General features: G+C 40.9%; 1 protein-coding gene across 1 annotated transcript in view; it reads left to right on the top strand.

Moving 5' to 3' along the window:
- Positions 1–2519: 2519 nt before the first annotated feature.
- mdn1 (midasin AAA ATPase 1) overlaps positions 2520–13067 on the top strand; it is a 223102-nt gene continuing 212554 nt past the window's right edge. Inside the window, exons 1-3 of the mRNA XM_041187861.1 lie at positions 2520–2731; positions 9960–10183; positions 12681–12905. Of these exons, the coding sequence (XP_041043795.1) occupies positions 2636–2731; positions 9960–10183; positions 12681–12905 (545 nt within the window). The 5' untranslated portion in view covers positions 2520–2635. The remainder of the gene's footprint in view (positions 2732–9959; positions 10184–12680; positions 12906–13067) is intronic.

Raw genomic sequence — 13067 nt, 5'->3', positions numbered from 1 at the left:
CGCAATGGGGAAGGGTCGCTGCCTAAGACCTTTCTGCCACAGTGCACTGAGGGACTGGGAACTGTAAAGAGCCCCTCAGGCTGTACAGCTTAAAATGAATGTCTGCCAGTGATTGTAATATTCATTGTTTGTACTGATACACCTTGTGATTCATGTTGTAAAAGTTGAACCTGATTGTATTTTTGTAATGGTGATACTGAAATGGTTCGAAATGTTTTTGAAGATTTATGAATAAAGTCTATTTTTGCAAAAAAAAACAAAAATAAAAATACCTGGGAAAACTCAGCACTGCGTTAGATCATGTGAGGAAGGTGGAGTATAAACACCGACATGAGCCAGTTGGACTCAAAGGCCCTGTTTCTGTGCTGTAGCCTCCATTTAATGATATATATTATTAAAATGTATCTGGAAATAAAAGTTTGCAAGGGCATTTTTTAAAATGTACTTTGTTTAAGGGTAAACATAAAATCTGTAAATTAATATTTCTGATTGACTAGGTGGTGAAGAACTCATGATCAACATGATCCTCTCAAACTCATTTTGATTAGTTTTGGGGGGGGTCAGAGAGGAATTTCCCAGATATGTTCCCCTGAATTTGTTGAGAGGTTTTTAATTTTTTTTTTGCCTATCCTAGTTAAATTATGCAACTACTGTTCGATAGAATATTGGTGTCATGATGCATAGTTGCATCATGATTCAATTATTTTCATATTCTTTCATAGGATGTGGGCATCAGTGACTTTATTGTTCAACCCTAATTGCCCTTGAGAAGGTGGTGGTGGTAAGCTGCCTTCTTGAACTGCTGCAGTCCATGTGGTGTAGGTACACCCATTGTGCTGTTAGGGAGAGAGTTCCAGGATTCTGACCCAGTAACAGTGAAGGAATGGCGATATATTTCCAATTCCAGATGGTGTGTGGCTTGGAGGCGAACTTCCAGGTGGTGGTGTTCCCATGTATCTGCTGCTCTTGTCCTAATTCTAGGTGATCAAGCTTGCAGGTTTGGAAGTACAGTAGCCTGACTTGTGCCACCATGCAGCAGGCATTTAACAGCATACATCAGCTGGGATGTATTTGTTGAAGAACTTAGTTAGAGTGAAATTTGTGATCAGAATTCTGGCAAAAGATCACACATCCATTTAAAGGTGAGGGGCAGTGCTTCTCTTTTTAAGAATAAACATACAACAGAATAAGTCAAAATAACTTAGCCTTTCCTTAAATTAGTAAACAAAAAAATGGTATCTGTAAATGAAGATTTTATGTGGAACATTTGCTGATTTTAATTCATATGCCAAGTTAACCTTTAAGATTAGGTAAGACAGGTGATTGAAGAAAAGGGGAATAAGGGAACAGGGTGAGCACAGCGGGGTTGTTCTTTAAACAAAAATACCTATAGGAATGAAACTGAGTTGCCCCAATGTTGCCAAACAAGAGAAACTGTTAAGGCAAATGCCCAAGGACACCACAAATACAAAACAAACAATAACTAAATACTAAACAGCGACATACATATATAATAATTAAACATAATGCAATTGCCTATTACCTCTAAACCCTGTGGGGCCATATGGTTAATAGAACATTCTGCCTCTCCAGGGACACTGCCAGGGAAGAGAGGCAGTCAGCTAGAGCAACAACCCCCCTGTAGCCTCCCTGCCACCATTATGAGTCTCGTTTATCTTAGACCTTTGAAGTGCTGTTTTAGCCGAAGAGAAATTCCACCCAGAGAGTCCAATCTTGGGCAGGATCTTTCCATACTCAAATTCTCAGGGGACTAGGACTCCTATTTGTGTGGAAGAAAGAACAGACTGTTTCTCTGTCTTGTCATTGCAATGTAATTCATCGTACTTGGTGGTAGAGTCTTCCACCAATTCTGTGATTCTCAGGTGCATAATGAGTGCAGTCCATGGTCATATCAATTAAAAAAAATGTTCAATTAAGTCTCTGCATATTCTAAAAAGGCATTGTCTGCCGACCCTTCAAAAAAGACTCAGCGCCCCCTTATCGCACTTTCTATCCGACCACTGTTTGACCGGTAAGCAAATATATGGTTTGAATTTTCCGTGATGTTATTGCTTCATGTCGAAAGTTTTCAAAATAGAAAAGATATAAAAAGCATTTTTTTAAAAGTTATTTTATAAAGCCAAGGTGAGAGAGATGTCCTTGTGGATGATGCCTGTCACACACACATGATGTGAAGATGTTTCCAGCGTTCCATAATGATTTGAGGGGGTTTTTTTTGTATTTGGTCCATAAAAAAAAGTTTTTTAAAAGGCATTTTAAAATGCAATACCTGCAGCTTTTTTTTTGATGCTGCGCAAATGTAAATATGAACGCGCGTAGCATGCATTAAAAAAAAACGAACGAATGCTTGCTTCAGCTACTTTGTTTGCTGGTGCCAATTGGTGCAGTCGAGCAGTGAAGTGCTCAGAAATTGCTTTGGGGAGGTGATTTAGCTATAAAATGTGCACATGCCCCGGAAGTGCTCTTCTCAGTCTCTTCCACGTGTGACTGTGTTACAGTTGGAGCTGGAAGGGGAGCTGGACCCACAACATGCTGCTGCCGTTGGCTGCTTAGCTTTCCTCCCGTTTCAGCCGCACGCAATTCTCCTGAAACCTGCCCCAGGCTGGCCGCCAGCATGGAGAGCTTGCAGTTTCGGTTATCCTCCCTTGCCCTGATCGCCAAGTTAAACGACAGGAGCCGCAGCGAGTTGAACAAGTTCTTGACCAGGCAGGTGAGTCAGTCACAGTCAGTCAGTCGGTCAGTCAGTGAATTAGAGCTTGGCCCAAGGTTGGTGTGGGATGGGCACATACATGTTTTTTTTTGCACTTGGCTTCATCACTAGCATGGGTTCAGCGTTCAGCTAGCTAATGTTGTAATTGTCGATTGCAGCTGAATGCCAATTATTTGTCTAAATTCAAACCAGTGCAAAATAAAAAGCAGTGCTGTGGCTTGTACACTTCACTGCATTTCCTTCAAATACTATAGGAGGGATATCAAGGCTTTCACTCATTGGATTATTGGCCTTGTCCAGTGCTTTTTAACATATATCCTGAGGAGTTGCTGTTTTATGTTAGGGCCACTAACTGAAAAAGTTAAATTCCATTGTTGTTATATGGGTGCCTTTTTTACTGGTCCCTGAATTCCATAAGACATCGTTCTTCTGTGAAAAGTATATGAGTGTGCAGCTTGTATTTTTTTTTAAGTTTATTTTTTAAAAAGGTAAGGGATCTTGAAGCATAGTAATGCAGAATGAAGTTTTTAATTCATTCCTGTGAACATTGCTGGCTGGGCCAGCATTTATTGCCCATCCCTAATTGTCCTTGAGAGCTGAGTGGCTTTCAGAGGGCATTTGAAATGGCATTTAAGAGTCAACCACATTGCTGTGGATCTGGAGTCACATGTAGGTCAGACCAGGTAAGGACATTACAACAATTGACAATGGTTTCATGGTCATCATTAGACTTTTAATTCCAGATTTTTAAAATTGAATTCAAATTTCGCTATTTGCTATGGTGGGATTTGAACCCCGGGTCCCCAGAGCATTAGCGTGGATATCTGGAATACGAGTCGAGTGACAATACCACCACACCACTGCCTCCCCAGTTATAGGTAGATATCTGGCATTTAGTGATGGGAAGTGGGTTTTCTTTGCACAGGAGGAGTCATAGAACAGTTACAGTGCAGAAGGAGGCCATTTGGCCCTTTGTGTCCATGATGAGGCTTTGCAAGAGCAGCTTGCCTTGAGCCACTGCCTGGCTTTCCTGAAGCCCTGGATGCTTTTTATCTTCAGATTATTATACGATTCTCTTTCGAAAGCCATGATTGATTATGCCTCCATTGCACCATCAGGCAGTGCATTGTAGATTCAAACCACTTGCTGAATTATTTCTTTTTTAAAAAAAGCTTTTCCTCATATTGCCTCTGGTTCTTTTGGCAGCGTCCTCAGGTTCTCAACTCTTAGGCCAATGGGGACAGTTTCTACCGATTTTACTCTACCCAGACAGTTTAGAGGGAGATTTACTCTATATCTAATGAATCTGTGGAATTCTTTACCGCAGAGGGCTGTAGAGGCTGGGTCGTTAAGTACATTCAAGGCTGAGGTAGATTTTTAATCAGTAAGGGAATCGAGGGTTATTGGGAAAAGGCAGGATAGTGGAGTTGGGGATTATCAAATCAGCCACGATCTCATTGAATGGCAGAGCATACTCGATGGGCCGAATAGCCTACTCCTGCTCCTACGCCTTATGGTCATAATTTTGAATACCTGTATCAAGTCCCCTCTCAACTTTCCCTTCTCTAAGGAAAACAGCTGCAGCTTCTCATATCTATGCTCGTAACTGAAGTTGCTCACCTGTAAATCTTTTCTGCACCATCTCTAATGCTGTCACATCCTTTCTAAAGTATGCCTAGAGTTGGGTACAATATTCCAGTTAAGGCTGAACCAATGTTTTACACAGGTTTATCATAACTTCAAAGAAGAATTATATTGGACTAAAAATGTTAACTCTTATTTCTCTCTCCACAGATGCTGCCAGACCTGCTGAGTTTTTCCAGCACTTTGTCTTTATTTCACATCTCCAGCACCTGCTGTATTTTGTTTTCATTTATCATAACTGCATTGCTTTTGTAATCCCTACCCCTATTTATAAAACCCTGGATCCCAATGCCTTATTAACTGCTCTCTCAACCTACCCTGTTGCCTTTAAAAATTTGTTTATGTATACCCCCAGGTCCATCTGCTCCTGTACCCACTTTAGCATCCCATCATTTATTTTATATTGCCTCTCCTCATTTTTCCTACCAAAATTAATCACTTCACACTTCTGTGTATTTAATTTAATCTGCCACATATCCACCCATTTCTATCAACCTAAATCTTCAAGTTTATAAAACTAAGATAAAAGCAAAATACTGTGGATGCTGGAAATCTGAAACAGCCTTTGTCCTTTAGTCCATGACACTTCTGGCAATCTCTCTTTTACCTCCACTTATCACTGGCTGCCTATCCAGCTTCACCTGCTCCACCCCCCTTAAACAGTATAAATTTCATCACATCTTTACTTCTCTTTAGCTCTGAAGAAGAGTCAAGCAGACTCGAAATGTTAACTTTTTGTCTCCAAAGATGCTGTTAGACCTGCTGAGTTTTTCCAGCATTTTCTGGTTTTGCTGCTTCAAGTTTCTGTGTCCTCCTCACAATTCGCAAGTTTTTTTTGTCTTCAAGTTTTGTCACCTGCAAATTTTTGAAATTGTGCGTTGCACATCCAAATCAAGGATATTAATAAAGGTCAAGAAAAGCACTGGTCCTAATATTGAGTCTTGGGGAATCCCACTGTATACCTTGCTCCAACCTGAAAGACAGCTGTTCACAACTACTGTTTCCTGATACTTAACCAATTTTGTATCCATGCTGCCACTGTCACTTTTATTCCATGGGCTTCGACTTTGCTGACAAATTTGTTATGTGATACTTCATCGAACACCTTTTGAAAGTCCATGTACACCATGTCAACCATCTGTTACTTCATTTGAAAACTTAAGCAAATTAGTTAATCACTATTTGCCTTTATCAACTTTACAAACATACAAATTAAGAGTAGGAGGAGGCCACTCAGTCACTCGAGCCTGCTTTGCCATTCAATAAAATCATGGCTGATTTGATTTTAACCTCACATTCCTGCCTGCCCATAAGACATAGGAGCAGAAATTAGGCCATTCAGCCTATTGAGTCTGCTCCACCATTCAATCATGGCTGATAAGTTTCTCAGCCCCATTCTCCTGCCTTCTGCCTCTGATAACCTTACACCTCCTTGCTTATCAAGAATTTATCTACCTCTGCCTTAAAGATATTCAAGGACTCTGCCTCAACCACCTTTTGAGGAGAATTCCAAAGTCTCTCAACCCTCTGACAGAAAACAAGTTTCCTCATCTCTGTCCTAAATGGGTGAACCTTATTTCGAAACCCTGAGTTCTAGATTCTCCCTCAAGAGGAATCATCCTTTCCACATTCACCCTGTCAATTCCCCTCAGGATCTTGTATATTTCAATCAAGTCACCTCTTACTCTTGAAAACTCAAACAGATCCAAGACCAGCCTTTTCTCATCAGACAACCCTCCCATTCCAACATTAGTCTAGTATGCCTTCCCTGTACAGTTTCTAATGCATTTACATCTTTCCTTAAATAAGGAGACCAATACTGTACATGGTATTGCAGATGTGGTTTCACCAATGCCCTGTACAACGGAAGTATAACCTCCCTACTCTTGTATTCAATTGCCCTTGCAATAAACAATAACATTCAATTAGCTTTCCTAATTACTTGCTATAGTTGCATACTAACCTTTTTCAACTCATACACTAGGACACCCAGATCCCTCTGCATCTCAGAACTCTGCAATCTGTCACCATTTAGATATTTTTTTTTTATTCATCCTGCCAAAATGGACAACCTCACATTTTCCTTCATTATGCTTTATTTGCTAGATCTTTGCACACTCACCTAGCCACTCTATATCCTTTTGTAGCCTCCTTCTGTCCTCTTCACAACTTACTTTCCCACTTATCTTTGTCATCAGCAAATTTAGCAACCATACCATCAGTCCCTTCATCCAAATCATTTATATAAATTGTAAACAGTTGAGGCCCCAGCACTGATCCCTGTGGCACACCACCAGTCACATCCTACCAACCAGAAAATAAGCTATTTATGTCAACTCTCTGGTTCCTGTTAGCTAGCCAATCTTCTATCCATGCCAATATGCTACTCCCGACACCATGAGCTTTTATATTCCACAATAACCTTTGATGAGGCACCTTATCAAATGCCTTCTGAAAATCTTAAATACAGCACATTCACCGGTTCCCTTTTATCCACAGCACTTGTTACTTCTTCAAAGAACTCCAGTAAATTGGTTAAACATTCTTTCACTTTCACAAAACCATGCTGACTTTGCCTGATTACCTTGAATTTATCTAAATGCCCTGTTATAACGTCTTTAATAATAGCTTCTAACATTTCCCAATGGCAGGTGTTAAGCTAACTGGCCTATAGTTTCCTTCTTTCTGTCTCCCTTTTTGAATAAAGAAGTTACATTTGCTATTTTCCAATCTAATGGAATTTCCCTCGAATCTAGGGAATTTTGGAAAATTAAAATGAACACATCAACTATCTCACTAGGCACTTCTTTTAAGACCCTCGGATGAAGTCCATCAGGACCCGGGGACTTGTCAGCCCGCAGCTCCACCGCTTTCCTGGTGATCGTAATTTTCTTAAGTTTCTTCCTCTCTTCCATCTTCTGACTTACAGCTGTTTCTGGGATGTTACTTGTACCCTCTATAGTGAAGACCGATGAAAAATACCAGTTCAATTCATCTGCCACCTCCTGATTTTCTATTATTAATTCCCCACTCTTAATTTCTATAGGGGGACCAATCTAAGGACAGCTGGCCATATGAAGCCTCCTGGGTTGGCTAGTTCACTTTGTGAGCTGGCTAGAGTGTGATGTAGAATGATGCCAACAGTGCGGGTTCAATACATATATCAGCAGTGGTGATTCATATAGATCTGCCTCCTTACCATGCCCCTCAAACTCTAATGGAGAGAAATGCCTATGATCCTTTGTGGACTGTGGCTCGTTACCTTACAGAATCTCCCATTAAATTTCTATTGTAAATCAGCCTGGAGTTTGCCTCAAGGCAGGGGTTTGAAAGAATTCTGAGGGGAATAGGGGCAGTTCTTCGGTCTGGCATTATTGAGTTGAGGGAATGAGATGTGGCAGAAGTGGAGGTTGTTAAGTGGGGATTGGACCACTGATGATTTCTTGGTGCCTGTAAAGAAAGGGGTTGAACAGACAACATAGATGTAACTTGGTGTAACCTCTGTCAGCATTGAATTTGTTATTTTTTTCCTGATTCCCAGAGAAATGATGGGGATTGAATTTGAAAGTTGGTATGGTTTTGTGAAAAAGGGATTTCAAAGGGCAGTTTCATGAGGCATTAAAGGCAGCATCTTGTTGGAGGCCATTTTTAAACAAAAAAGCCTAATAGAATTCTAGGTATCACAGTATCTCTACAGTGCAACCCATCGAGTTTGCACTGGCTCTGTGAAAGGGCATTCCACCTAGTCCCATTCCCCTGCCTTATCCCAGTAATGTTACATATTCTCCCTTTTCAGGTAGTAATCCAATTCCCTTTTGGATATCTTGATCGAACCTGCCTCCACCACCCTTTCAGGAAGTTTATTCCAGACTCCAACCATCCTCTCGGTGAAAAAAAATCCTCCCATATCATTTACCCCTTTTGCCAATTATTTTGAATCTGTGCCCTCTTGCTCTTGATGTTCTCATGAGTGGGGACAGTTTCTCACTATTTACCTTGTCCGTGCCACTCAGGGTCTTGAATACCTCTATCAAGTTTCCGCTCAGCCTTCTTTTCTCCAAGGAAAACAGTCCCAACCTTTCCAATCTATCCTTATGGCTACAGTTCTTCATCCCTGGAATCATTCTTCTGAATCTCTTCTGTACTCTTTCCAAAGCCTTCACATTATTCCTCAACTATGGCACCCAGAACTGGCCGCAGTACTCCAGATGAGGCCTAAATAGTACCTTATACAAGTTCAACCTGACCTCCTTACTCTTAGATTTTATTAATAGGAGCATTGAATACAAGATACTATTTGCTTTACTAATGCTCTCTCAACATGCCTTGCCATCTTCAGTGACCTTTGTGTGTATATATAATATATATATATATATATATATATATATATATATCAAGGTCCCCCTGTTCCTACACCACCTTTAGAGGCCCTCCCTTTATTTCATACTATCTCACCACATCTTTCCTGCCAAAATGAATCACTTCACACTTCTCTGTGTTGCACTTCACTTGCCAATTGTCTGCCCAATCCACCAACATGTCTATGTCCTGTTGAAGTTCAAGACTATCCCCATCACAGTTGACAACATTTCCAACCTTTGTATGTAGAAATTTTGAAATCATGCCCTACACACCACAGCCTAGGTCATCAATATATATCAGGGAGAGCAAGGGTCCCAGCACTGACCCCTGAGGAGCTCCACTACAAACCTTCTTCCAATCCAAAAAAACAACCATTTATAACTACTGTTTCCTGTCACTCAGCTAATCTCTTATCCAAGTGCCTACTTTCCATTTATTCCATGACCTAGAAGTTTGCTCACAAGTCTGTTATGTGGCACTGTATTAAATGCCTTTTGAAAATCCATATACACCACATCAGCACACTTTATCAATCTTCTCTGTTACCTCCTCAAAAAAACTCCAGCAAGTTGGCTAAATATGACTTTCCCTTGATGAATCCATCCTGGCTTTCCTTAATTATCCTGTCTAAGTGATTATTGATTTTATCCCGTACTATGCTTTCCATGTCTGATCACATGAATCATAGAATTTAAATGCTACAGTAATGATGAGTCTATAACATTATAAGACCTTAAAATAGGATTCATTACCTGCAGAGTAATGAGACTTTAGCAAGGATACAAAAGCAGATTCATTAGGATGAGGAACCAAAATTTGTTTAGCTCTTAAATATAGAGAAAGGTTTAAAAATTGAGGTTCTCTTGTTAGAATAATGCAATTACATGGCAATATATAGTTGTTAAAATTATGAAAAGATAGAAGCAGTAGTTGGAGATTCAAGAATGAAGGGTCATGGGTGTAAGATTTAGAACAGAGGGCAGAGGAAAGCTGTTTTGGGGACAGGCATTCACTTGCAGGGTTGGAAGCTGAGGCAGAAAATGTGTTCAAGGTTATATTGAATAGATGGAAAATCTATTCGAATTAACCATCATCAAAAGTCTCTAATAAAATTATTCACAGCAGTATTATTGGTGATATTTAATTCATTATTATGTGATTGTTCACACTTCTCTCTCTTTCCTCACCCCTCCCTTTCCCCGTCCCCTAACCATCTCTCCAGATTTGGAATGAGCAGGATCGCCAGTGTATCCTTAACACTTTGGCACAGCTACTGTTGGATAAAGAATGTACGCTGCTGATTGGGCGCCACCTCAGGCCTTTGCTACTGGATCTTCTTGAACGTAATGTTCAGACAATTAAAGGAGCCCTATTCAATCATGATCTCCATGAGAGACTGTGTGTGGCAATGTGCAAGCTTATTGATATCAGCCCTGATGTCATTTCGTAAGTCATTTCTCTTGTAACCCTAGAACTCATAGACTCTGGCTGTTTGAATTTCTGTTGTGTAGAATCGGATCATGTATTAACTTGCCATGCAAATAGTTGCATTGTGGCAAACAAAATTACGGAACTCCTGGCTCAATTAACAATTTTTTTTCTCTCTAATTTTCCATTTTTTTTCTACTAATAGTGCAGGGTGATTACAAGGGCCCTTGTTGCCCTCTGGTGCAACACATTCACTTGTGTGCCTCCACGATGAGGAATTGGTAGAGCTTCCAATCTAAAGGCTTTTACTGTGGCCCACCCTGTCCTTGGGAGATGTCAAGAGAAGTCATCAGCACAATCTTTAATGGGATTGCAGTGCAGATTCATTGGCAATTTCAGTGCTAAGTATCCTTTGGCCCAACGATATAATAATATTCAAACATAACAAAAGCCAAGTTCTTGCAGAACCTAGTTTTTCGTCTCTGCACATCTATTGTCATGTAGATTTTTGGTAATTAAATTTGAGCGGGTAGTAATATCTAATTGCAGAGGAGAGCAAGCTTCAGTAATTAACAAATAAATGTGAAAGTGTTCTTGTACCCGTTCTGAATTGGGCTTTTAAAGAATCGTTCTTGTGATTTGGGTGTCACTGCTAAAAAGCCGGCATTTATTACTCTTCCTTAATTGCCCTTGAGAAGATGGTAGTGAGCTGCTTTGAACTGCTGCAACCGCATTGACTTGTAGATGGTGGTGGACAGTAAAATAACTAACAAGACGAACAGGCTTCATAAACATCTCCCTCCATCCCAAACAATGTGGAGCCCAGCACTTGAGAGCAAAAGTCGAGGCTGAAACATTTTCAAACATCTTCAGCCAGTTGATCCTCCAAGCCGCCCCCTAAGGTTCTCACCGTCACAGAAATCAGTCTTCAGCCAATTCGATTCACTCTGAAATCGAGAGGCAGCTGAGCACAATGAATGCAGCAAGGGTTATGGACCCTGAGAACAAGCAGTGGTGGTGAAGATATATTCCAGGCTAGCCATGCCCTCTAACCAAGCTGGCATTTAGCCGACAAAGTGGAAAATTGCCCAAGTATGTAAAGTCCATTTTAAAAAAAAAACTGGACAACTCTAATCTGGCCAATTATTGCCCCACCAGCCTCATCTTGCTCATCAGCACAGTTATAGTAGGTGTCATGCTATCAAGCAGCACTTGCTTAGCAATAACCCGCTCACCTACTCTCAGTTTGGTTTTATCAGGGCCACTCCCCTGTTTAGAGTCATACTAGCAGCAAGGAAGGATGCTTATGGTTGTTTGGGCCAATTATCTTAACCACAGGAGATTGCTGCTGGCGTTCCTAAGGGCAGTATCCTCAGCCCAACCATCTTAAGCTGCTTCATCAATGACCTTCCATCTATCATAAGGTCAGAAGTGGGGAAGTTTCCTGATGATTGCGCAATGTTCAGCACCATTTGCGATTCCTCAGATAATGAAGCAGTCCGTGGCTGAGTGCAGCAAGGCCTGAATGACTTCAGGGCTTGGCTGATGAATGGCAAAAACATTTGTGTCAATGACCATCTCCAACCCTTGTCAATGGCATTACCATTGCTGAATCCCCCACTATCAACATCCTGGGGGTTATCCTTGACTAGAAACTGAACTGGACCAGCCATATAAATACAGTGGCTATTAGAGCAGGTCAGAGACTAGGAGATCTGTGGTGAGGAACTCTCCTCCTGACTCCCCAAAGCCTGTCCACCACCTGCAACGCACCAGTCCAGGTTGTGATGGAACACTCTCCATTGCTTGAATGAGTGCAGCTCCAACAACACTTAAGAAGCTCGACACCATCCAGGATAAAGCAGCTGCTTGATCAGCTCCCCATCCGCCGCCACCTTAAATACTTGCTCCCTCCATCATTGGTACACCGTGGCTGCAGTGTGCATCATAGACAAGATGCACTTTTTCAACAGCGCCTTCTAAATCTGTTACCCAGAAGCATGGAGGCAGCAGGCGCATAGGGACGTTGTCTTGTCCCAGTTCCTTTCTAAGTTGTAAACCATCCTCACTCAAATATTGCCGTTTTCCTCATTGTCACAGGTTCCAAATCTTGAAATTCCCTACCTAACAACATGAGAATACATTTGCCATACAGAAAGCATTGGCTCAAGAAGATGGCTCAGCACCACAGAGGGCAGTTAAGGATGGATGGTTAATACTTGCCTTGCCAGCAACATTCCATCCTATGAATGAATAATAAAAGTCCATGTGGTGAAAGTATGACTACAGTGCTGTTCAAGGGTTTTCTTCCAGTGACTTGAGGGAATGGCAGGATGGTGTGTGACATGGAGGGAAATTGGAAGGTGGTGGTTTTTCTATGCATCCACTGTCCTAGTCCTTTCTGGCTCTTGTGCAGTTTATAGACATTTCATGGAATGAAGGGAATTTATTTTTGTGTAATAGCACATTAATGAATCCTAATTTATAACATCTGAAACCTGTTTGTCTTCTAAAGGTTTGCACTGAGATACTTCAAAGATTCTCCACCAGTATTCCAGAGGCTGTTTTTGGAGAGTTCAGATTCCAGTACAGTCCGATATGGTCGGAAACGCATGAAACTCCGAGACCTCATGAGTGCAGCATGCAGACTCCTGAAGGAAAACTGGATAATGTTCAGTGAATTATGGGATTGGAGTGTATGCATTCCATTGTTGAGAAGCCATGATACCGTGGTCCGTTGGTATGTCTAAGACTCTAGGTTTAATACCTTTGGTGAAGTATTAAATTGTGGTTGAATTAAATTTGGATTTTTTGAATTATTCAATGAAATTTGAGGATTCTTGGGCTAAAGATGCCTGATTTTTTTTTATTGCTAACTTTCAAATGATACTTGTTCTTTGCC

Source organism: Carcharodon carcharias, chromosome 5 (genome assembly GCF_017639515.1).
Source record: "Carcharodon carcharias isolate sCarCar2 chromosome 5, sCarCar2.pri, whole genome shotgun sequence".
NCBI classification, from domain to species: domain Eukaryota; kingdom Metazoa; phylum Chordata; class Chondrichthyes; order Lamniformes; family Lamnidae; genus Carcharodon; species Carcharodon carcharias.
Note: the sequence above shows the minus strand (reverse complement) of the source record. Positions and strands in the feature narration are given on the sequence as shown.